This window comes from Simochromis diagramma, unplaced genomic scaffold (assembly GCF_900408965.1).
Source record: "Simochromis diagramma unplaced genomic scaffold, fSimDia1.1 OVJJ01000387.1, whole genome shotgun sequence".
NCBI classification, from domain to species: Eukaryota; Metazoa; Chordata; class Actinopteri; order Cichliformes; family Cichlidae; genus Simochromis; species Simochromis diagramma.
This window is the reverse complement of record NW_024387152.1, coordinates 2,457,268-2,482,456: the sequence shown is the minus strand read 5'-3', so window position 1 is coordinate 2,482,456 and position 25,189 is coordinate 2,457,268. Positions and strand designations below refer to the sequence as shown.

Here is a 25,189-nt window from a genome sequence, read left to right as displayed (position 1 = left end):
GATAGATAGATATTGGGGTTGGAGTTGTTGCATGATTAACCTTCAAGAATTACATTAGTGTAATTTATCTAACTTGGCTATGAAGGTGAAGAAAGCAGTAATTTCTTCTCAATCCATTTCTTTTACTGTATATGTACTTCACAAACTCCCCTCCATCTTCCCTGGATCTCTCTTTCTCTCTCCCCCCCTTTCGTCTTTCGTCTCTGGGAGTATGGGTGCATGTCAAGTGATTGTTGAATTGAAATATTGATGTGGAGTATCAAAGCGTGGCGTAGCACTCCTGTGTTTCCAGAACTAACCACGAAGCGCTTTGATCAGATACTCCTGTGATCTGACTTCTGAAGTTGTTAAGAGTGCTGGAAAACAAAATGCAAACAAACTTCAAGTGCTCTTGGTATTGATAAAAGTTTTCTTTGACAAGTGGAGATGCGTGCTGTCTGCCTGTGTCTGCCCAAGACAGGAGATTTTGGGGTTTCTGTACATGCTAATGGACATGAGATGAGGGAATTATTATAGTTCTCTTTTCACACACGGAGCAATGTAAACTGTGGTGCAGGGGTGGGAATCACCTCAGAATCCCGCTGTGATATCAAGACTCCCGAGTACCAATTCTAACTCTGGGAATTGTTTTAATCCAATTCTGATTAAACTTGTTAGAATTTATCATTTATTCCATTAGCAAACTAAAAAGCTAAATGAAGACACTTGTGAGTAAAGCTCTTTAAGATAAATCTCTTCATGCAATCAAACCTACTGTGCTTACAGGGGGAAATGAATAAATAAATAATGTGGATGTGTTTCCACACCAAAACATCATATTTATTAAATAACTAAATATGATAAGAAAAAGAAAATGAAACACTTTCATCAGTTTCTTTCCCATCATGCTCTAAAAAAAGGAATTTGAAAGCTAGAGAAAGATATTAAAATCTTTAAGGTTTGAGACCAGTTCCAATTACTGACTGTGCCAATTGGAAAGAATCTAAAGTTTCTGGGCTCCACGGTATTCAACGCTTAGCTGTAGAAATGGTCTGGCTGTGGTAGAAATCTGACATATGGTGTCCCTGAAACTACAGAAAAGAACCTTATTAATACCTTGCAGAGTAAACATCAGTCTTTGTTCAGTATCTCCCTCTGTGCCTCCCACTCCAACATCACACACATTTCTAACTGAGTATGAAGAAGAACTGACTCCTGAATGAGGTATCAACTGATTGCACTGTAAACTCCATCTGTAAGCGCTGCGCTTCATCCTAAAGAAACTGACTGTCACGGTAATTATGACCCATCGTGTCCCGTCTTGTCTTCGTGAATGGTTGAAGAGTGAAGCACTAAAGTTAGCTGCAGGCTTCTGCATGCTGTCTGTCTTATCCATTAGGCCACATTTGTCACACGAGGGCCATTGAAGCAGGCCTGTGTTGTAAAACAGGCTTTCTGACATAGCCACCAGTACAAAGACTGCCTTCCTCTGTGGCTGCCCTTTTACAGTGCAGATGGTCAAGACAGCTGGGACAATTTAGTGATCTGAGGCTTTTAAAATGCCCCCCAGGCATGATAAACAGCTTGAATACCCACTTGCATATTCCACGCAGGCAAAGATTATGTCTGAAAACAAAAACAGCACCATTTGTGTTCTGCAATGGGCAAAAAAACTCTGCGAGATTTTTAAAAATACTAAACTATCACGAGCATCCCTGTAGAGTTTAAAATCTCTTTGTTTTTCTTTGACATGTTTTTTGACTGGAAATAGGTGCATGAGAACATCTGCATCATCTTGCCGGGATTTTGAAGTCGCTGGTAGCCACCCAGTCAGAAGCAGCGTGCGATGTATGACGGAGCGCGCCTGATTACCAGCAATCTCACCAGCTGTTTAATGAACACAGGGACCTCTTTCTCTGGAAATTAGTTTTCCCTTGAATACTGTGGAAGCCGTATCCAGGTCTATTTAAATGAGGTAACATGGGGAAGGTAAGCACCACCACATGAGCATTGTTTTCACAGTTCAAAGTGAGGAGAGAGTACTTTGCACTTCAAAGACACTCATCTGGGAGGCAGTACAGTGGGGGTGGGGTGGCGTGGGGGAGAGGGGACAGGAAATAAGAATCAGGGTAATTAACAACTTCTGCTCTGTAATAAACCAGAGACATAGTATACCTCTGCCTCCAAGATACATTCCTATTTTCATGTCCTCCTCACTCTTTTGATTCTGCTCTTTTCTTTCAGCCTTTTATTTGGAGTTAGAGAGCTTTTTTTTTTACCTAGCAAGGCTGCATGTGACTACATTATATTTGTTACCTCATGCACAGGTAATTAATTATCAAGAAACAAATCCACGTTGTTTTAATCTAACTACAGCATTGATTTGCATGCCGAAAAGCACTGAAAAACATATTTTAATCAATAAATCTTTAAGGACAGCAGCACTGGCATCTTTATCCTTTTTTCCACATAAAAACACATTTCAAAATAAAAACTATAGGTGTGATTTAAGTCTGCATGTCACATCTTTTTTGGATGTTAAGGAGGCTACATAACCTGCGCTTTCCGTTTGGCTTTCACACCAGTAACTTAAAAAAAGTCCCATAACAGTTACAGGTACAGTTAGGTGATTAAATCGCTGCCTCCCATGTATTTTTAAAAACCTGCTAATTCACTCACCGGCTAAGAGGAATGAAAGGAACTTTACACTTGTGTTTAAATGTATTTCTAAAGCAGATATATTTTTGTTTCTCATTTCAGATGGCTTCACTGTGGGGTGTGTTTATTTAAGGATCACAGCCTGTGAAACAGTGAGGAGCAGATAAGTGAGGAACAAGGAATTTACATGAGAAACAGGTTCCCAGCCTGGATTTAAACTCTTAACATTGTAATGGTGAACAGACTTACAGAATAAGATTAAGATTCAATCTGCATTTAATGGAGCAGATCTGAGGCGGCCTCTACTTGAACCTTGAAATGTGAGATGTCACACAGGGCAGCCTATTTGACATGTCACCTACTGGTGAGAACTCGGAGCCTTTGATTGAGTTTTATCAATTACGGAAAATACTGGGACTTTCTTTAGAGTTGCGAGCCTTACCTGGCCAAGATTGCGCCTGCTGTTGTGTTGAGGTACAAGTTTGTTAGGAGAAAATTAACAATCCTCTAAAATGTCCAGTCAATCTATACAAGTAAGCAAAAGGCTTATATTCATTGTGCATTGTTTCCTTAAGTGGTGCACTTTGTTTTAATGCTGTCCTGTATGATTGTTTCTGCTTCTGCTTGTTGACTTGAGATCATAGTTTGGCCACCTTTTCATTTAACACTGCATCTGTAATGGTTGCCAAAAATAAAAATCCACCCGCTTTCTATCTTTACTTGACTTCCCACAATGGAGTTAAATCAGCATGTAAATACTCCCAGAGTGAGAGAGGGTTTTTTTCTTTCTTTTCTACTTAGCTGGCTCTGTTTATCTTAGATCTTTTAACAGACTAAGCATTTTGTTCTTGTGCAAAATTTAGTCCTAAATGCACTCAGTGAAAGTTGCTGAAACACATAACAGCAACTTATTTTCTTTTTTTCTCTTACTGTATAGAGTAACAGTTGCGTATGCTTATTTTGAATTATTGAAGTGGATCTCAAACACACGATGTCAGCTCAAATAAACGCTTTTCTAAAACACAGATTTTACATGAGCCTTTTCAAAATCATTGTTAGAGTCTTTTTTTTTTTTGTCTCAGAACAATTGAGGGAGGAGTCAGTTGTTGGGGTCAGCGTTTGGTTGAAATTGAGTGAAATTATGAGTAGCCCACCCCTTCACCTAACAAGCCCCCCTCCTTCCTCCCTCACATCTCCTCTCTATTGACGGGCTCGCCTGCATCATACTGAAGACCCCGTTGAGAGGATCTTTTCTCACTATATAGAGAAGATGCAGCTCCGGCGCCTTTGAGATGATCGCCAGGATTTACTCCGCGCCTCTCTGCCCCTAAGTTCTCTAAAGGGCAGGCACCTTCGGCTGTTTTAAAATAACCACCTGGACTGCTAGCGCTCTGAAAACATTTACCTAGTGGAGTGAATGTGAATGAACTTCCCAGTGTTTGCTGCCAAAGCGTTGGAGTCATTCAAGACTGTGAGCATATTTTTCTTCTGCGCGACCAGCTGTGGTTTAGAGCCGGTGCGTCGGTGCCTCTCGGCGCAGTTTGTGTTGCAGGTGCGTGGAGAAGCAGCGCGAGGACAGATGGCTGCGCTGACGATACAACGGACCGACAACTTTTTGCACACATTTTTACAGGTTTGTTAGATTCTTCTTTATTTTATTTTGTTTTAAGGCGGATGCGTTTGTTTGCTCCTCCTTTTCTCTGTTGTGAGAGCGCGAGTGTTCGCAACTTGTAAAATAGTATTTAGCTTCTCGGATGGTAAAATCATTTTATGACAACTGAAACTAGCAGGAAACGAGGGGAGGGAACTAAAATAGTTTGCATTTTTTTTTTTTGATGTAAACTTTTTTTTTTAACTTCAAAGTTTAATTTTCAATTTGCATGATTGAAAAAAAATTTTAATGCTTATTTTTTTTAATCAATTTAAACTTTTGTTGACCCTGAAGATCATCGAGTAGGACAGGAAACCTGATGTGTTTTTGTATATTATTACACAGGACCGGACGCCCAGCTCTTCTCCAGAGGGGGCACCCAACGCCCTCTCCTTTCTGGCCACCACCTGCAGCCAGGCCTGGCAGGTGGGGAGCACAATGGGCTCAGAGGGTTCTCAGTTCCCCTATGAGGGCACCGTCAGCTCAACATCTGGAATGTTTCAGCTCTGGAGCAATGACATGCCACCCAGCACAGCCCTCAGCACACATCAGATGACCTTCACGGTGCCCAAGATGCAGTTCCCTGGACACATGCAGTCTGGCCTGGGTCACCATCATCATCACCATCACCCCCATCATCACCACCATGAGCTGCCTCTTACCCCTCCAGCTGAACCACCATCATCCTACTCCTTTGAACTCTCCCCTGTTAAAGTGCTGTCCTCACAGCCACAGACCAACAGCCACTACTATCCTCAGCATAACAATGTGGGACAAAACTTCCCCAGCTTCCTCCCAAATTCATCAGGTAGGCATCATTTGTCCGGAGGCCATGTGGAAGAAGGGCAGCAATGGTGGAGCCTACCCCAGACCAACGCTACCCCTTCTAACCACCCCTTCTCCCTGGGCAGACAGCTGGTTTTGGGGCATCAGCCCCAGATAGCTGCTCTTCTCCAGGGCACCTCCAAAGGTCTGCTGAGCTCCACTCGCCGCTGCCGCCGCTGCAAATGCCCCAACTGCCAGGCAAATGGCGGAGGGTTGGAGTTCGGAAAGAAGAGACTGCACATCTGCCACATCCCAGAGTGTGGCAAAGTGTACAAGAAGACCTCACACCTGAAGGCTCATTTGCGCTGGCATGCCGGGGAGAGACCCTTCATCTGTAACTGGCTCTTCTGTGGTAAAAGCTTCACCCGTTCGGATGAGCTACAGCGGCATCTCCGCACGCACACCGGGGAGAAGCGCTTTGGATGCCAGCAGTGCGGCAAGAGATTCATGAGGAGTGACCACCTCTCCAAACACGTGAAGACCCACCAGACGAGGAAGAGCCGATCTGGACAACCTTCACAGAGCACGGACCCTCTGCTCACCAACATTAAGAGAGAATAATCGCTATGGTTCTTCAATCAGAGACAAGAATGTGTGACTCACACTCACTGCCATAGGTTTGCACTAGAGGGTAAGCGTCAAGCTCCCTGAATATATTCTGTTGTCAAAGCTCTGCTTTGGACTTCAAATACTACCATAAAGTATATTTAGTGATCATTTTGAGTTAATAATTATGTGCTGTTTGGAGCCACGCACCTTTAAAGAAAACTTGAAGCCTTTCTAAGCGATATTGTGAGAGTTTGTGCTGCATTCAGTGTACCTTTCTTCAAGCCACACAAACGGATCTCGCCTAGAGTTAACTTAATTGTATCCCTTTCACATTTTCAAATTAATTTAAATTTGATCAGAGTTGGGGTTTTTTTGTTTTTTTTAATTTTGTGATGTAAATATTTTTTTCATGTGATGAATTTGCAAGACATGAAAAACATTTCAAAAGGCTTTCCTAATATGTTCCTAAATAAATGTATGCCTTAGTACAGCTCTGATTTCTGTTCCCTCGAGCGAATGGATGAATGCCTGTGTTACTGTTGATCGTTAGAATTTTTTTCCAAAACATATGCTAATTTGTCTACTGCAAGGTAAGAATCTTTTTTTATAAAATATAAACATGAGTGTCTCCGAGCCGCATACGTATCTGCCCTGAAGCAGTAATGTTCATTGCTGCAGATCAGCAAACATGTTACATTTTTAAGTTCTCTGTAAATTGTGTACAAATATCATGAACAGTTTTATTTGTATTATGGCAGCATGTAAATTTGAATAAACATTGTCCTTAAAACGGTTTCTAGCAACGTTCTCGTTTTTACACCTACAAGAAACTGAAGTAAAAAGACAGCTGGGGTCAGTCACAGTTTTAAACTTCTTAGCAACTCATTCAGCAAATGAGTGAATTTCTCAGGGCAATCTGAAGCACCCACTGAGCTAACCTTTTATTCAAATGATATTTTACTGCTTTCAGAATACAAGTGCTGCTCATTGTGCTGTTGGTGTGTGGGGGGAAGATCCTCATAAAGACCTAACATGGTGGCTGTTCAAAGATTTTCACACCTCAAAGTAAATACTCATCCCATTGATGGAGCTGTTTGTCTCGCTCGCTGCAATCAAGTTCACAGCCATGTGGCTTTTAATGAGTGTTTTCATTCTCTCAATGGAGAAAATTGAGTCAACAGATGCAACAGAGGGCACTGGAGAGGAATTCCCTGTGAATAGGACCCCTGTTGTTGAGACCCCCTCAGCAGCGGCAGGAACTCCCTTTGATTTTGCACCCTTGTGAAAGTTAATACCCCCTTCCCCCCTGCTCCGCCACAAGCCTCCATATATCACAGCCACATTACGATCGGCCTCGCTTTACTGCCCAGAATGGGGCTTTATTCAAAGGCCAGCCAACCAGATGTCTGCTCATCCAGGGGTTTCTTCCCTTTGTTTTTAATCCTGTTTGAACTTTCTCCAGCTGGGATGCAAAAGCAAGCAAAATGCTTTGTCTTTGTCAGAGGTCCCGCGGTGGAGTCTGAGGACCTCCACGGCAAATTTGAAAGTTTAATCTGAATCAAATCAGAATTTAAGAGAATTCAGCGCAGACTGCAGAGCCCATCGAGTGAATTTCCTTTAAATTTACCTACCTGACATCGAGGTCAAATACTTGTTCAAATACTCTGTATAGATGGTTGTGTATTTTAAAGTAAATAAGTCTCAAATACAAAGAAAAACACAAAAACTACACTCTGTTTCAAAGACACTTTTTAATTCATATGATACAACTGTTTCTACTCAGTCAAGCATGTCATTAACAAACCCTCTCTTGGTTTTATGTCCTTGCTTTTGGTTCTCTGTAGTGGTATTCCTTTGTGTTACATGCAAAACTGCCTGATCAGTAATTCCCATGAAAAACCTCACCACTTCACATTAACTGCAGATACATTTTATGAGATGGTTCAAGTCATCTAATGCCCCATCTTTCAGTTTACTTAAGGTAATTTAGTGTTGCCTTTTGGACCGATCGATTAGCAAGCAGCTTCACTGTTAGCAGGAAGCATGAGGCCTATTGATCTTTGGTGCAGCTGTATGATTCAACTCAACTGAGAATGGAAGCCTTGTGGGGACCTCTATTGGCCACAAAGAAGAACAGACCTACTCCGCTCTCCTCTTCTTTTTGACACCGTCCAGATAGAAACACAAATATCAACGACTGGTGGTAAGAGTAGCGGCAAGCTGAGCTGCAGTTGTGTTTGGCACTGTTGAGGAGGTGGGAGCATGCAGATTTGTCAGCATCGCTCTGTTTATGCAACAACATGTCATTTTCAATGGGACCATCTGGAACGGTGACATTTTTTGGCATACCTTGGTCATTCTTCGTGGTACAAGTGAAAATGTATAATTTATGGTATGCACTGTACAGTATTTAGTCCATGTGGCCAAAAGCTAACAGAGTTTATAGAAATGGTGCACGGCTTTTAACATGACAAAAGTGGACCGATGAAACAATTCATATTAGTTTAAACCAATGAGCTGTTTTAGGGACCCCTGTCCCCAAAAATCACAAGCAACCCAAGTTGGCTTGTAAAGAAAGAAAGAAAGATGTATGTAAAGATGTTGCATGCAGAACTTTGGGTCAGCACAGCAGGCCCTTTAATGCATATCTCACAACTCCTCTGGAGTTGCCCAAAGAGTAAAAAGTATTCTGAAGTGACGTCATACCCACAGAGAGCCTCCAGGGGGCTTCCTCATGCCTTTTTGTCCGGATCAAAGGGAGGCCGGTCAAACAGAATAACAGAGCAAAGAGGTGCTCTCAACATGGCGGCAAGAAAGAAAGTTCTTTTACTTGCAGATGAAATTTGAGCGAGTAAAGTACTTGTGGCACATTTTGTCTTTCCTCTTCTTGTTGACACAAACGGCAAACTCAGTTGTCAGCAGGGAAATGAAAATAAAGTGTAAAAATGTAACTGTGTTTGTCTTCGCAATGGGGCATCAGAAAACAAAAAAGCTCTTCAAGGAAGTTTAACAGAGAGTACAAGAGGAGCCAGAGCCACTCCTTCCACACTCTCATGCGCACAAACACATCCACGCATAATTTCATAAACATACATTCAGGCACACACGTAACTCCAGTGACTTCCCCATTTAGGAATGGAATCATCAAACAAATTCCCCTTGCCCTTTCAAAGAGAGAATATAAACTCTCAAAAAAGGTAAAAAGCAGAAACTGTCCCAACAGTAAGTGTCCACGGAGTATTTTGTAACTATGAGTCCAGTGACATCCCACTGGGTGCTGTTCGTGTACACTGAAGGTGATCAAGGCTAAGTCACCTCCCTTTAAATGGCTCTCTAAAAAGGAGCAAAGTCATTTATCATAGTTGCAGCCCATAGTTCCTTCATATATTCATCAGGGTCCTTCATTGATCTTCAGAAATCTTGACTGAACCAGGTAAGGTGCAGTCTGGCATAAACAAATAGTCGATTCTTGTCTTCCCAGCTGTGGCCTTAGCTGCCGTCCTCCTGACCGATGACGCACACGGCACCAAAGTTCAAAGGTCATCCTCAGCTAGCTGGGCCAGGTTGCTGGGACGTCGTCCAGCTGATGGACCCGACAATGGACCCTGGTTTCCAGCATCAGAAGCCTGACCCCTGCGGCAGCCCTCTCCTGCTCTCTGCTGGGGAGAGAGGGGATGTTCATCACAAAGATATACCGCATTTTGATTTTCATATCAAAAACAACACGATACACCGTTCTATCCCAGCACTTTTCTTTTACAGCCTCAGCCTGAAAAACGCACTGGCCCACCCATCTTCTGTATGTTCCCCAGCACAAGTATAGGAAACGATTATCTGCGTTTGATAGGCATCTTTTTCTGACTTCCTTTTGCTGAATTCTGTCTCTGCCTACTTCCTGTTTGTTGTGTGCCAAGTCTGTCCAACCTGAATAAACAGAGAGCGAAACGAAGAACAACAACTTCTGACCGGTCAGCACAGTCCCTCTACGGACACGAGCCAAGTGATGACAGAGGGAAACTCTGCTAATGGTAATGCATAGAATCCCAATAACAGGATGCTCCTATTTTTGAATAAAATTCCGAGCTTCCAGGACAGCGAGACCCGAATTCTTACTGTGAAGCTGTTGTAATCGGGTTTCCTTCAAAAATGTTCGGAGTTTTAATAATTCCTTTACCATCCAACAGGGGGGGAAATAACTCTTTTTATGACTCAACAATGTCTCTACGGTGTGTCTGAAAAAATAGTTACCATTTTAATGGTAAATGCCTTTAAGGAAATCAGTGTAACGTTAATTAGACCTTATTTCCCACTGTAGAGCTTTGCGACGCTTTTTTGCTATTAATTAATTGTAACGTTTTGTGCGAAATAACTACATGTGTACCATCGAACCAACCCCACAGACTGATTTGTGCATACGTATACACTACCTGTACACTTTGTGTGGTTGGGGTGTACAGCCCATTTGACACAGCTTGACAGTTTGGCTGATCAGTTAAGCCAAGTCGGACATGTGATGGAGAAACAGTGTGGGAGTCAGCAGGGCATGGCTGGACCACAGTGGGCTGCAGAAGCAGGTAAGAACAGATAAGTCTCTAAGTACAGGAGTGCATGCACACAATACCATTTGCTGTTTTTTATTAATATTTTATTTTTTTGCAACATTCCAGTCCAGAAGCCGTAAAAGCTTAAGAGATAAATAGGCCATGCAGTGTCTCATGAACAGAAGGATTGAGTTTGAGTAAGCAGTTACTGCTGGACAGTGTCACTGTATGCAGAGATGAAAGAAACAGAAGTGACTTACATCCCTCAGCGAGTAGGTCTCATTGGATCCTTGGCTCTGGCCTTGGCTTGGAAGGTAGAGCGCAGGAAGGGAGGTGTTGTGAGAGTGAAGGGAGGGCAGTTTATGACGGTCAATGGAGGCAGAGGAGTGAGGCCGCAGGGCACTGGCAGCAGACAGAGGGGGCCTCATACTGCGGCCCAGGCTATTAGACTTGCTCTCTCGCCGCTGGTACTCAATAGGCGACTGTAAGGCTGAGAGAGAAACAACAGGCAGGTCTTATGAAACTCTGCTGCTGATTCTGAATCTTTTATAAAACAACGCATCCAGAGGATTTAAGTATGTATTTGTTGAGGAAATGAAGACATCTATGATAAGACATTTTCATATTATTACAACATCACAGCATTATATTGTAATCATCACCTGCTTATACAGCGGAACCCATACAGGCTGCTCAGTACTACCAAAAGATCCTCAATAAATACAAGTGCTTTTGAAAAGCAATGACTAACATTAGGTTTTGTTGATAATAAATAAAGAAAGTTAATGGGTTCTTCATGTCAGTGTTGCATTAAAAAACACAGTGGATGATACCAAATCCTTACAACTTTAAAGTCATGATCATAAAAATGCAAATTAAATGTAAAGTTCTGACATAACACTACAAAAATCCACAATGACAGTCTTTTATGTATTTCTATTTTTTTCATGCAAAGCCAAAACCGTGAAAAAGTTGGTCAGTATATTTACATATGCCATGCTTTATGCTAACGTCATGCAATCTTGCAATTTTAATAATAATAATTTAATATTTTCTAACCTTCTTTTTTCTTCTAGGTGTGCTGGGAATATAAAGACTACACAGTCTTGTAAGCTTGTCACATAGACAATAAATGAAACTCTAAACTCCAAGCTAAAATATAACTTATAGATGTGAGAGATCCATAAATTACTCCCCCACTGCAGCATGTCACTGAATTTTTATCATCTCTCCCCCTTCGTCTGCTATCTTTTTCTTTGCCATCACCCCCGCTGCCCCTCACTGAGCGTGGTTGAGTGCTTGCTCATAAGGGATCGCTTCACTTCACCACGGCTTGAGGTGACTGTTGTTGTGATTTGGTGCTATATAAATTAAATCTGAACTGAACTGGATTGAAATGTGAGTCTTCTTTACTCGGTTGGCACTTACCATTAAGGAAGTTGCGCTGGCTTTCCAAGATCTGAACTACATCATTGACCCAGGCCCTTCCTATCTCTGGGGAGGAGGCCTGCATCTGGAAGCGCACCACACTTCCATCGGGATTGCGTGATGTCAGCACAAAGCGCGCATCATCGCTGTCCACACTGGGCTCCACCCCCAGGCAGCTCACCTGAAACATATATATATGATTCGACTTTGCTTGTTAAATGCTTTGTTAACACACGCATGCCTCTAAAAACTCCACAAGACAGAATTATGTAAGCCAGGCAGGGATGAGTGTGTTTTGGTTCTGTTACGTAACTTCTAACCTGGGAGTGAGTTGAACTTTCTCTTTTCTTTTTATTAGTGCATACAGTTCATAAAAGCATCCTGTGTGGCTCATTTGAGTTTATTAAGGCTTAGTAGGCTCTCACCTTGATGCTGTTTTTAAATATGTATCCAGGGAGTGAAAAGCCTTTCTTCCTGTCTATCGGCTCACTAAAGATGACCAACTGCTCAAACAGGAAGACGCGTCTTTCCTTGGCACGAGACAGGAAGCCACTGTCCTGCTCTATAACAGTGAAGGTGTCCTGCTGGAGAAGCTTGCCCTGGGCTGTGATCTTACCCTGGTAAAGTTAAAACAAAACCAAAAACGGGGAAAGTAGTTAGACTGTGGTTTTCATGAGCTGAACACAAATTATTCCAAGGCAAATTTTTGGAGGAAAGATGATCCAAACATCCAGAGACATACCTCAAAACCTTGTAGTCTGCCCACATTCATCATGTCATTGCAACGTTTTGGCACAAAACACATCACTTCTACTGCTTTCTGTTTAGAAGGGGGGAAAGGCAGTTAGAAGCACAGTAACGACAGCAACTATGCTGCTAGGAATTGGATTAGCAAGCTTAGAAAGCATTTATAGGGATCAAGTATGGAATAAAGTAAATAATTTTGTGAGTGATGTGAGGCATTCACTCGCCTCCTTCTTTAAACTATTACAATCTGCACAACACTATTGTTCCCTCATATTTACCAAAACAGGTCCAATTTTATATTCCTCAAGCCATCAAATTTCTAAACATGGGCAACGCATAGGAGGCTAAATTGATGTGGCTAAAGTCATCCCTAAGATGCAAGGACAGTGAAAGTGTTTGCATATTGTGTGCTTATGGCTGCTTATGCTGATGTCATTGTTTTTATATGGTGTATACAAATGTCAGCCACAATTTCCCCACTCGGACAAATAAATGTATCTATCCATTTAAAGCGCAAAGAGCAAAACCCACCTCCAGCTCCTCTGTGTCCATCCCAGCTTTGGTGTAATACTTTAGGAAGTCCTGTTGAAATAAACACAGCACGGTCACCAGAGCATCCCAGGTTTGCTGGGCAGAATAACGAGAGGCAGTATTTATGAGCTGAATACTGCTCAAGGACTTTTACACACTATTGTTTAAATTTTATAATAAAGAGCCTCTTTCTCTCCCGCTTAATCGCACCCTGACCAGACAACATTGTGTGTGATCAGCATTTCTGCACAGAGGTTTGTACGTAAGTGTTTTGGTTTTTCTACTTGTATGTTTGCAACCCCATAGCAGACACGGCGCTGGTGTTTGGCTAACAGTACAGCAATGGCATGCTTTTTACCTTGAGCAGAAGCTGATACTTCATGATCCTCTGGACAGGTTTGATGAGCAGGTCGTTCAGCTGCAGCCTGTGGCCCAGCTGCTGCCGGAGCTCCTAACAGCGGAAACGGACGCAACATTTTATCGACGTGACAGCACAAAACACGGCAGCTGTTGACCTGTATAATTCCTCTATGACCATAAAGCACAGGCTCTGCAACTAATACCTATTTGTCTTGTTCTTGCTGTCAATTTGAATAATAACAAATGGCAAATCAGAAAACAAAGTCACACGTACACAGTCGTGGGCATAAACAGAACAGAAATATAAACAGCATCTTGAAGAGGGTTAGGCTAAACAGAAAAACTGCACAGAGTCAGACGTTGAAATTCACTCACCTCAAAGTAAGTCTCGATGTATTCTGAGACAATGTGTTCTGACTTGGGCTTGTTCTGACAGTACACAACATACATATGCAGGCGCCTCTCCTGCAATACGAGAAACATTATAAAATCATTTCACTGAGCATTTTGTTACAAAACGTTAGCCACATGGTAAAAGAAAAAAAAGACTCACGATGAGAAATACAGATCTTAAGGAGCATTACAAGTAAATGAAAATGCCCATGAAAGTGAGTACAAACATGAGCAATCAATGTGCGGGTCTCTGGTTGCTCTTTGGGATGAAAGGGAGCAGAGCAATAATGATTCGTCTAAGACTGGGCCTTTGAAGCCAGCTCTGTCTGGTAGTGCCTACTCTTGTGTGACTAATTGGCGTGGAAGTGCAGATGTGGCAGACCTGAGAGGCCTAATGGAGTTATATGTAGATGAGCATCAGGTTATGTATAATTTACCCAGGTTGCCCTCTGTGTAACCAGAGCCTTTTAAAGGCTGCCAATATGGGAGTACACCTAGCAACAGACATGGCGCTGTAACCTAGAGAACAGCGAGCTGCTACACCTCAGTGGACATCATGTAACACTGCAGACAGCGACTGCTGACACACGAGGGTCACATGTTCATGTGTGTCTATATATGTGTGCAAGTGAGCACATGTGTTGTATACAAGTGACTCAGCTTGTTAAAAGCCAACTGTGTTTTCTGTTTTTCATTAGGACCGTGTTCCCAGTCTGCTTGTTTTCACAGTTTGACACCGTGCTTAGATTTAGTTACAAGTTTTTTTATTCCCCCACAGGCTTTTTAAGTTAATTGTCCAGAGGGCTGAGCCTTATTGGATTGTTTAAAGAGCTACAGTCAGAGACAGACACACATTTAAGTTAATCAGGTTCACAAAAAGAAGCGACTTGGTAAAATTATGCATTATGTCTATCTCGTCTGCATGTGCCACCACTCACTCAGTATACATAAATCTAATTTTTCCTGCTGTATCAGTGTAGTGACCTTATAGAGACTCTAGCTCTGTTCTACTGGCAGAACAATATGCTAAACAGGGAATCTTTTTGCATGTGTCATCGTTCTTGAGTCAAGATGTGAAAGAAAGACGACCCTGCTTTTGGGAGGGGAGGAAAAAAATCTTTCATATCAAAAAGTCTGAGCTTGAAATTTATTATTCTTCCTTTTGTTCTTGTTTGCTTTTCAGACTGTTTTCCCCTGGTGTTTCCTGACCAGTCGTCCAGCCCAGACTGCAAGATCAGACAGCGTGTCATGTGTGTGTGTCTGTTAGCCATGTGCACGCTTGTAAAAACACAGCCTGACTAAGACGTATCAGTAACAGGGAAGAGGAAGGAGAGATGTTGGCAGCTGAGAGAGACGGAAAGAGGTACGGTAAAGGATAAGCAGGAGCTCTGTGTTTTGTTTTCTGTAGCTCTTTTTTACCTTTACTCCAAACAGCACAAAAAGTAGACCTAGACACGTGCACTATGTGCGTACGTGCATTTGTGTGTGTGTCTTTACACCATACTCACATGTTTAATGAAGAGCTGAGCCAGCCGCTCTGGCTCTGCCAAACACTTCTCCAGCTCTCCCAGGAAGTAGCTACATAGAGGAAACACACACACATCCACAAAACGGAAGGTCAGATTTCCCTCCTGCACTTTTTTTCCTTTGTCCTCTCTGAGCTACAAGCACGTACTCTGCAATTTATTGTTTGCCTTTCATTTTGCATGCAGTTAGAGCAAGCGTATATTTTTCACACACTTTCCTCCTCTCACTTCCGTGAGAAAAAAAATAGGGACTTACTCTTTATGCCAGTCAAATATTTGATGAATGTTCCCAAAAACAATTTTGTCTTTTCCCTTCATGTCCTCCTGCACACCTTTGGCGCTCATTGTGGCCATGTAGCCCTGCAAAAAGGAGAGAAAGCAGTCGTTGTTTCTTAAGTCCTGCAAAAATCTGCAGCTGGCTCAAAACAGTGAAAGTAAATACAGTGAAGTTGTTATAACAAAGAGCAGCAATCACACACCCACTGTTTTGGAGCTTTAATTAACCTTCAGATGGCAAGAATTCATTTCTGAACCAAAATATCTTGAGCTATTTTCAGCACTAGGAGATGGATCTCTGGCAATATAACACTCCTCACGCTAATAATTCACAAAATCTGCTTAAGTTTGGAGATGGTGTGATGGAGGCAGACCGAAGTGTGGAGTAAAGTGACAGAACTGTGATGGTTAAGCTTTAGAGCCCGCTTTGAAAGACTGCGTGGATGACTAAGCGTGCTCCTTTTTGTCAGGGAGATTGTGTGTTCTTAGCTGCCAGACTCGGTGGTTTACCTCCACTATGAGCCCCAGGTCTGACACGTAGTACTTCTCAGTCTCAATAAGCTCCTTCAGCACATACCTATAAAAATATAAATGAGGAAAGATTACGGTTAGGATTATCTCACTGAATTCTTTCTGCACCCTGCAAAACACTTCATTTTACAGGTCCCAGTTTGCTAATATATTTCCAGAATGGAAATAATAATAACAAGTTTATAAGGAGTTTCCTGGAAATGAAAATGTGATTTGGTACAAGCTAGAGAGAAAACACAGCAGGTATTCAGACCATACACTCTAAGTCCAATAAATCTAATTAGCTAACAGAATTATTAACTGAGGATCAGCTGAACGTGCAAAATTTAAATAAACACCTATGTTTATGTTTCCCATGACTTGTGACTAAAGAGTGCAAGGCAGTCGCCTTGCACTCTTTATCAGGAGGAAAGCTAAGATACCACGTCATGACCACAGTATGGAGCGTTGGTCATGTGACAACTGCTAATTAATGCTTAGTAATAGTAAACATTACTAGTAATAATAGTAATGTTTTAAGCTCAACAGATAAGTAAGATGATCCACATAAATCATTACAGTTTTACCACCTAAAAACATATTTCACAAATACCTTTTATAAAAACTTCAATCTAAAACTATCAGTACTTACTATATGAGTCGTCTTAAAACACTGCGTCTGTCTTCAGTATTATTGTTATTCCTTTCATTTTTTTCAGAAGTCAATCTGAATTTTTAGACTAGTAAAAGGAAACGCTTTACTTTTCTCTTCTTTGGTGCAGTGACCTGCCCTGTAGGTGCTTCTGAACAGACATTTATCTTGTCATAGCAGGAAAAGGACCATCAAACATATTAACAATGGCTCAGTTATTTGAAGTGTCCAAGTAAAGTGTCGCAATGAACCTGAAAATAAAGCAGCCGAATGGAACAAAGGCACCATTAATCTTAGTGATTACTCTGCATATTCAAGTCAGACAGTGATTTGTGGCAAATCCTCAAAATAAGTGAAATTGTCATTTAGTTCCACCATCAACTCAACATGCAATGCCCCATGACTCTCTGCAAGGAGACGCACTCAGCTGCATCTCGGCTGTAAGCTGAGCTGCAAGTGCTAACGCTTTCTAAGAGCAGCTGCACTCAAATATATTGCTGTTTGAGACAACACATTTATTTAAAGAATGGACAACAGCCCGAATTGCCATCGGGCATAAACTAAGTGACGTCTGAAACACATACATGCTTTTCTCTAAGGCACTCTTCCTCTCCTCCTCGGTGTCAGCCGCAGCTGACCATTGGCTGGAGGTGTCGTCCATCAAGACGGACTCGCTGTCATCTGGCAGAACACCGATGGACTGCGTGTCCTGAGGAGGAAGAGACAGGCAGACAAACTGTTTATCAAAGGTAATGTGGATCATGCCAGGAATAAAGTAAACAAAGGGAGATAAAGAGCAGGAGAGAAATGGTAATGATGCAGGTTGCCAGGGTGACCAGGGAGCGCAGAGAGACACGAGTAACAGAGATTGAATGATAAAAAGATCAGATTGTTGTTGTTAATGATGCATGCTGTGACACGCATAGAAAAAAACAGATAAAGAGTCAGGGGGGGGGGGAAGGGCCCTGTGCTTGTAGAAGATAATAAATAAAGCTGTTCCTGATAATCATTTAGAACAAACCTGTGTTTTGTGGCATTACACTATTGAAGTTTAAATTAATAAATTCATTTGCCAATTGGGAATTCAAACAAACTATATATTAACACGCATGGCGCATCTCCTTTGGTTTAACTTGGCACCAGCAGCTTTTACATTAGTACTTCCTGCCTTATTGGCCACGTTGTACCCGAGATAAACCCAGGGTTACTGCGATCTAATCGATTGTGTTCATGTAGTACATACGTGACCTCCTTTTTCAAGCTTTTTCCTGGAATTGATATAATTTCCTGTGGGGGTTCTAGCGCAAATATAGAGTCATTGTGCACACCGCAAAGAGGGCCTGCAAAGATTTAAGTCATGACTAACTCAACAGAGACGTGCTTAACATCTGCAGACAACCCTTAGTTTGTCTATATTAGCATTCACACTTATCCCTTTTAAATTGTCATAAAACCTCACTACAATATGTCCGTCTAACTGTATCTATTTAAAAAGTTGCTCCTTCTATTTTTAACGCATTTCTTTTTAGCCTTTTCACTCTCTCCTGACTCCGGAAACCTATAGGGGCAGCCATCTGTCTTTACCTAAATCCCAGTGTCCCCTTGTCCCAGTCAAGCAGAACCACCCCGCCTTAAACACATACACAAACCACCAGACACACACCTAACCACTCAGACCTGCCTGGCAGAAGGCTGCCCAAAAGAGAAATAAATTCACGGCTGGACTGATACACATATAAGCAAACGGAAAGAGGGACAAGACTCTCCTTTTCTCCTCTGGTCTAGTTCAACTTGTTCACCTGCGTTCCCCTTGATAAACTTGCTGCCATCAAGAAGTTTTGAGCTTCCGGTCGTGTCACAGTGGTGCGTGTGAAAGAGACAAAACCAAGAGAGACAGAGAGACTCCACGAAGACCCTCTCTCCCCCAGCTCGTCTTGCCCCGCTAGGAGTGCTCCAGCCTAGCTGACAGGTCTCCCTGGCTCCCTGATCATTTCCAGGTGTGCTGTGGCAAAACCCACAGGAAAAAAAAATCCCTTGTCTCTCTTTGTTGTAAGTTTTGTTTTCTAGCCAGAAGCCTGCGAAATAAACTGACAACAGTTTTAGAATAAGTCGAGGCCAAACCTTTCCAAGCAAGTAAGTTCAGTCGAGAGCGAAGTGATTACAAAACTTATTTTTTTCTATGGGTAAAAAAAATACGAGCTCCAAGTTTTATGTGTAGAAGTCAAAGAGATTATGAGAACAAAAAAAGGATGTTTGCATGTAGAGGTTTGCGCCACAGAATATTTGCATTGACTATATTTTTGTCTTGGATTATAGCTGTGGACCAACTTTTGATTGCACTCTTCACTTGGAACACAGACTGCTGCAAATCACCAGTAGTAAAGTGAATTTAAAGGCCCTCATGTAAGGAAACATGAATCTGTGTGGCTTAAAATGTGATTGTTTAAACTGTAATATAGGTATTACGGCCTGTGCTTGAAACTGTATTTTCCACTGCAGAGGTGGCATCAGCAATTTTTTATTTTTATAAGGGATGGGGCAAAGCAATCCTTATGCACACAAGTGCACATCAAAGTTATGATACTGTGATACAAACAGAGTTGGGTGATTTCATTATGTCTCGAGTGCAGAAAAATCTAATTTAACAGCAATAACGCCGGTGTCACACAGCAAAGGATGGCTTTGAAGAGCGCTCACAACAAATGCACCACATAACTCTTTTCACAGTTTCTGTCCCGGTTTGAGTTAAAGTTTATTCTTTTAGTTAAGAGTTTTCTGTTTGATACGTTTTATGAGTGAAGATCAGAGACTGTACAAGCTGTTCTTCAGGAAAAAGTGATTTAATAGATCTGTTGATCATTTGTTCCGGCTTGTTTTTTAACACAGCGGCTTGTTAGACCTGCGGACATCGTAAGAAATTTCCCGTGCTTGATCAAAAACACTATAGTTTTATTTAAAAAAGGTGGGTGGGGGAGACGAGCAGCGCATTTAACGCTGAGCCCGTCGGCGGAGAAGGTGGTGTAGATGACAGGAACCATCGGAGATGATTGACCTACATAATTGAATCTCTCTCACACCACCTCTCTCCCTGTGTGTAGCTTTCGCTCTCCTACCAAACACTGGCAGTAAAAACACCACAGCGCTGACCTCATCCCTCTGATGTAATCCCGCTATTGTCTTTCAAAGTGTTGTTGAGGCTGAAATTATAGTTTAAGTGCCCAGGTCTCGATTCAACAACAGGACGCACTTCACAGTGTTTAAATGCTCAGACATCGTTATTGTTTCCTGTTGATGGGACGCAGGCACCGCAGGTTAACGCAACACTCCCGCTGTTCAAACAAACACCATTTTCCAGCGAACTTCTAGCAGCAAAAAGGGACCAGCCAGCTTAAGACACTCCTTTGCCACAAGCAGTTTGATGGAGAAATGAAGACGGGCTCGCTTCTTTGTTAAGCATTTCTTTGTTCTAAAAGTGAAGTCATCTTTCACCACATTTGCCGTTTCTTATTTATCTCCAGGCATGTCCTTCTGCAACATGTTGAATGTGAGTCATGCATCACACTGGCCACGCTCAGATTCTGCCCTCTGGTCCTCGGGGCATCGATCTGGTCTGAGACAGCGCCGTATTCAGTTTGTCTCCATATGCATCTGTGCATATGTCTGCATTTGTGTACATATATATACACACACACATATATATTTGTCTGCATATGTAAGTAGCATATGTGGCTACAAAAAGCAGCCCTCCTACGTGTGTTTGTGTGCTCATGTTGCTTCATCGTTGAGCTCCTCCAGCAGCAGTGGAGTTAGTCATTTCCAGCTCTGGCTGGAGGGCCATGGAGACAAAGAGCGCTGATGTCACCTCCCCACCAGGCTACGTCCTCACTGAGAGTATTATTTCTACTCCTCTCTGAGACTGTCAGCTAAAATGAATTGGTAATGGATTATTTTCATAGTTTAAATCTCATAGCCAGCTACTAGATCATATAAAACAGGCCTCCTTTCAAAAGATTACTAACTGCATTTAAGTTAGCAACGTATAAGTTCTGCTTGGTGTCATTTCTATGCGATACTTATCATATGAATGTGATATGAGATATAACAGGACAGGGTTGGGTGTTATTTTGATAGCATATCAAGATGGCAGACCTGGGCGTTTGGCAGTGACGTGCAGCCAATCAGCGAGTCAGTTATGCAGCTGGGTGACTGTAGAGTAGCTGGTGACAGGTCCTCAGGGCTTGCCAGGCCATCTTTCCACTCCTGGAATACACACACACACACACACACACACACACACACAGTGTCAGAATAACAAAATCTGTTGCGTGCATATGTGTTCTGGCACAGAGAGACACAGGCGGCTCTAAAAAGAAAAAGAGAACAGGGTAGGGTGAGAGACTGCAGGAAGAGCCAGCAATGCTGCTGTCATTCACAGCGACACTGCTAACTGACATGGTACTTGTTCCTCCGGGTATTAACTCTACATCAAACCTGCTTCTCCACTGACAACCTTGCGCTACCTAAAGTAAACAAGTGTGGTCAAGATGTTGGTTCTAATTTGTGTTTGCCCAAGAATGAAGTTTTGCATGCATCACAACCAGTTTATTTCAGGTGCAGTAATAATTTCAGTTTACTTATGAGGCGGTTCATGTGAAATGTGCAGAACGGAACTGCAAAACTCACCAGGCAAAGCTTTGTTTGATTAGTTTGTATGATCAAAAAAATTCTCACCGGTTCTCTGTGGGTGACAGGCAAGATGGTGAGACTCTCTACAGGCCTTGGGAGGCTCCCCATATCTTGGTTCTGGCTGTGGGATGGAAGACATGCAGGCTTTCCCTCAAGTTTGCGGACCTGACGCTCTCCTTTGGCGGTGGATCCAGCGCTAAGTTTGCGGACTGGGTTTGTGAGCCATTTTTTAAGGGTGCTCACAGAGCGCCTGGAGCCCGGGGAGCTGGGGGCCGAGCTGCCTGATGCCTGTGGGGGCAGCGACGCCACGGAGGTGGAGATGCTACCCTCACTGCCTGCTGCCGAATACGAGTCTGAAGAAAAGGCATAAAGAGACAGGAGAAGCAAAAGGTTACTGGTGAAGGAAAACAATCAATAGATAAGGGTTAAATGGGTCATGAGGCAGAGTAAAGGCTCCAAGTACAGACTTAAGTTAATCAATGAATCTGTGGACTTCGACAAATGTGCAAAAAGAGCATTTTGTTTCAGGGACACAACCCTCGCTTGACTAGTAGACGAGGCTTAACTGCAGGTGTGCGAGGTGATGCAGAACTGAAGGCAGAACACATGTCAACACACCAGGAGTGAAAGATTAACGAGAGAAATCAAAATAAAGAGCGGAAATATAAATTTCTGTTCTACAAACACGGCTGTGCAGGTGTGTAACTACACTATAAAAGATGTTTTCATTATGCAAAGCAGACTTTTTGTCTTCTTTCTTTTTACATTGCTGAGCTGTGCACCAGTCCATGCCATCGTTACTTGACCACATTCTGATGCAAGGCCGACAGCAGAGGTAATGAGGGTCGGTATTTGAAACAAAAATACACTAAAGAGCAGTTGCAGATCAACTGCTGCACACTGATGTCAGGAGGACATGGGAAGTGAGTTGGGGGGTTGAGCTGGGACCGGACATCCTCTTTAATCCTTTTTAGAAGGGGAGCTCCTTGCCGGGGACTGTTTGTTTTTTCTTTATTGTCTTCCTTTCCCATCTTGCCTCGGCCAATCAACCTACCGCCCTTCCTCCAGCCTTTCTCAGTCCTGAGCTCTTCTTCTAAACTGTGCGTCGGGAGTGTTTCATCTCTTCTGTGACAATTTAGTCATATTTCTTATCCATCTTTGCGCCTTAATCCTCTGACACTTGAAACTCTTTCAAGAAAAAACTATTTTCCATTACTTGTAAAAAAAAAAAAAAAACTTTGTAGTTTATGTTGTGCATCTGTTCATGAGAAGACAACACTGACCTGATTTCAGGGCGCTTTATTTGAGCCACAGTCTGTTATTGCAGTTCTCAGCAATAAGATGCAAACTTAAACCCAGGCTAAATCATTCAGCTCAGTTCAGTGTTCATAATTAAAAGATTTAAGAATTTCCACAACTTTATTCACTCAATTTCTTTGTCTGAGAAATTCAATAGCAGCCACAGTACTGATCAATAATAATGAGCTTTGTGCTCTGCACAGCACAAAACTCACAGTGTTTGACGAATCATTAACCTCAGAGCAAACAGGTCATGCTAATAAGATCGTATTTCTGCTAATGCAGAAACTTGTGAATGGTAGGTGATAACTAAGAAAATGACTTTAACTCATTGTGTATTTCCACCATAGAGATACCATTTCCTCTATTTTTCCCCCAGCATGTATCATGCAATTTTCCCATCCACTTTTCTTTCTAATTCCCACCCAAATATCCATATAAAAGTCTGTAAATAGAGTGTATAAGGAGATCTAAGCCTAGCAGAAGGAGCATCTGAACAGAGCAAGATAAGGAACACAGGCAAGTTTAAAGAAAAAAGATGGCTGTACCCTGCAGGGAACTATTGGGATATCAAAATGCATCTGAGAGCCATTGTATTTATGGTTGCATCTGGAAGAAGCAAAGCGTCCACCATCTGTGAAGGTTCCCCAGTCAGAGAGAAGAAAGGATGTGAAAACGCTGGAGAGCACATGTGATATTGTGCACCCTCCCAACCCAGCTCTCCTGACCTCTAACAGAGGGCCAGACCCAGAGGTTTGTATTTCCCAAGGTTCCTGCTCAAGTTTAGCCAGGTCAGCGTTTGCAGTTCAAAGTGCAGAGATACAACCAGCGACATTGTTTCTAACTATCTTGAGGCATCAGCTGAAGAAATAGGCTAAAGAGACTGACACCGCTGAAGCGCCTGGAAGCAATTTGAAGTGACTGGAGACGGGACAGAGCAGCTCTCCGATTCGAGGCTTTGCATCAGGATGATACAGTAGCTCTGTCACACGTACAGATTTACGATGCACAGAGCGTACATTATTTACTGGTTTTATAACGGCTATCCTTACATCTGTCACCATGGCAACTGAGCACTTCCACTGATCATGTATTCTTTGTACCTTATACAAGTCATTACGGAGACATCAATAACACTTTTGCACAGAAACAGTGAGACAACTGTAAGGGGAGATGATGAGCTTCTCCTTAGAGAAACCCACCTCCGCTCGCCCCACACATTGCAAAATAAGTGGAGTTAATACTGTTATACACCTACAAAGAGGAAACTGGGGGGTGGGGGGGACTATCCTTCCCACTCTTTCCCTGCTTTGCTTCATGCTGATAGTGCCCACTGAAATTCATCTCCATAATGGCACCACAAAGAAAAGATTACCCACGCTGATTTTGTTAATGCAACTTGACTATTGTTTATGTGCTTATAACAATTAAGAGTTAAGGGCACAGGAGAAAAAGGGCTGCATTAAGCTGCCCTGATCTGTGGTGATTTGTTAATGCTAGGTTTTCACCACTCGCCCACTCGCTGTCTGAGAGGATGAGCGAGTGCCGGGGCGGGAGGCTCATCCAAAATTGCTGTACTGTGTAACTTTGTAGCCAAGTGGGTATCTGTTGCAAAGCACTTCCAGATTTTTCTTAGTGTTGGTCGGTCACAATACAGAAAAGAGACAGCCCACATCATCTAAGAGGGCAACTTAAGAGAGCCATCTTTCACTATTAGTATTTGTACGGTATTGCAGAGTCAATACAGCTAAGCAGCAATTTTTCTTTTTCAACTCACAGTTGGTTTCTAGATTAAGCAACTAATAAGTTGGCACAAGACTACAGATAACTGTCTGTCACTATTTCCTAAACCTAAGGTGACTTCATCAAATGTCTTGTTTGCTCAAGCACAGCCTAACCCAGTTTAGTTCAATTAACTATAATTCAAGCCAAGGAAAAAAAAGAGTTACTCGTTTGAGAAGCAGAAATCTTCAGCTGTTTAATGAATGCTAATAAACTTAAGCAATCCTCAAACTCTGTCAATATAGTGAATGATTAATTTTCCAAAGGTCAGTCTGATAAATCTATTGATTGCTGAACACGACATAATTTCACGTCCGTCCTTTTTTGTGTGGTTCACAGTCAACCATTTGTTATTACCACAGTTAAATTCACTTATAGCTGATTGAATTATCTAATGACTATATGTGGCACAGCTTGTCCAGTCATGTGGAGAGGGAAAACTTATGATTCACTGTTCTCATGAAGGTTTGAGTTAGATGTGACTGAATCAAAGGCAGGGACAGCTATAAGAGCATGTGACTGCCTGTCTCTATGCCAGGTGGGATAGACTCCTGTGGCTCCAAGTCCCCAAGTTGGTTAAGAAGATGGATGGATGGATGGATGGATGGATGGATGATGATGGATGGATGGATGGATGGATGAGTCAAGAGTAAATTTACTTTAATTTATGTCTGAAATGCAAAAGCAGAGAAAAATGAGAAAGCAAATCTCTTCCCCTCTTTTCAGGTGATTGATGGAGATAGATATGCGCTAAGTGGTCGTCCACCAGAAGAAGTCTGCTCTAACTTCTGTTTAT

General features: G+C 42.3%; 2 protein-coding genes across 7 annotated transcripts in view; one reads left to right on the top strand and one right to left on the bottom strand.

Moving 5' to 3' along the window:
• Positions 1–3,861: 3,861 nt before the first annotated feature.
• On the top strand, positions 3,862–6,670 carry sp5l (Sp5 transcription factor-like). The gene is made up of 2 exons (XM_040047686.1): positions 3,862–4,270; positions 4,634–6,670. The coding sequence occupies exons 1-2, from the start codon at positions 4,061–4,063 to the stop codon at positions 5,672–5,674; spliced, it is 1,251 nt and encodes a 416-aa protein (XP_039903620.1). The 5' UTR covers positions 3,862–4,060; the 3' UTR covers positions 5,675–6,670.
• Positions 6,671–7,394: 724 nt separating this feature from the next.
• arhgef25a (Rho guanine nucleotide exchange factor (GEF) 25a) overlaps positions 7,395–25,189 on the bottom strand; it is a 42,763-nt gene continuing 24,968 nt past the window's right edge. The window contains exons 3-17 of one of the 6 annotated variants that reach the window (XM_040047681.1): positions 21,358–21,665; positions 20,776–20,886; positions 17,211–17,335; positions 15,975–16,041; positions 15,445–15,548; positions 15,171–15,240; positions 13,645–13,734; positions 13,268–13,360; positions 12,910–12,960; positions 12,374–12,451; positions 12,057–12,248; positions 11,632–11,812; positions 10,464–10,693; positions 10,090–10,224; positions 7,395–9,321 (exon numbers count right to left, since the gene is read on the bottom strand). In XM_040047681.1, coding sequence (XP_039903615.1) covers positions 9,196–9,321; positions 10,090–10,224; positions 10,464–10,693; positions 11,632–11,812; positions 12,057–12,248; positions 12,374–12,451; positions 12,910–12,960; positions 13,268–13,360; positions 13,645–13,734; positions 15,171–15,240; positions 15,445–15,548; positions 15,975–16,041; positions 17,211–17,335; positions 20,776–20,886; positions 21,358–21,665 — 1,961 coding nt within the window. In that variant the 3' untranslated portion in view covers positions 7,395–9,195. The other 5 variants (XM_040047682.1, XM_040047684.1, XM_040047685.1 and 2 more) reach the window with 5 other exon arrangements.

Bases quoted from the DNA above. Each gene is read 5' to 3' on its own strand.
- sp5l (XM_040047686.1), top strand. From the start codon at position 4,061: ATGAACTTCCCAGTGTTTGCTGCCAAAGCGTTGGAGTCATTCAAGACT. The intron at 4,271-4,633 runs GTTTGTTAGATT...ATTATTACACAG, and splicing joins TTTTGCACACATTTTTACAG to GACCGGACGCCCAGCTCTTC.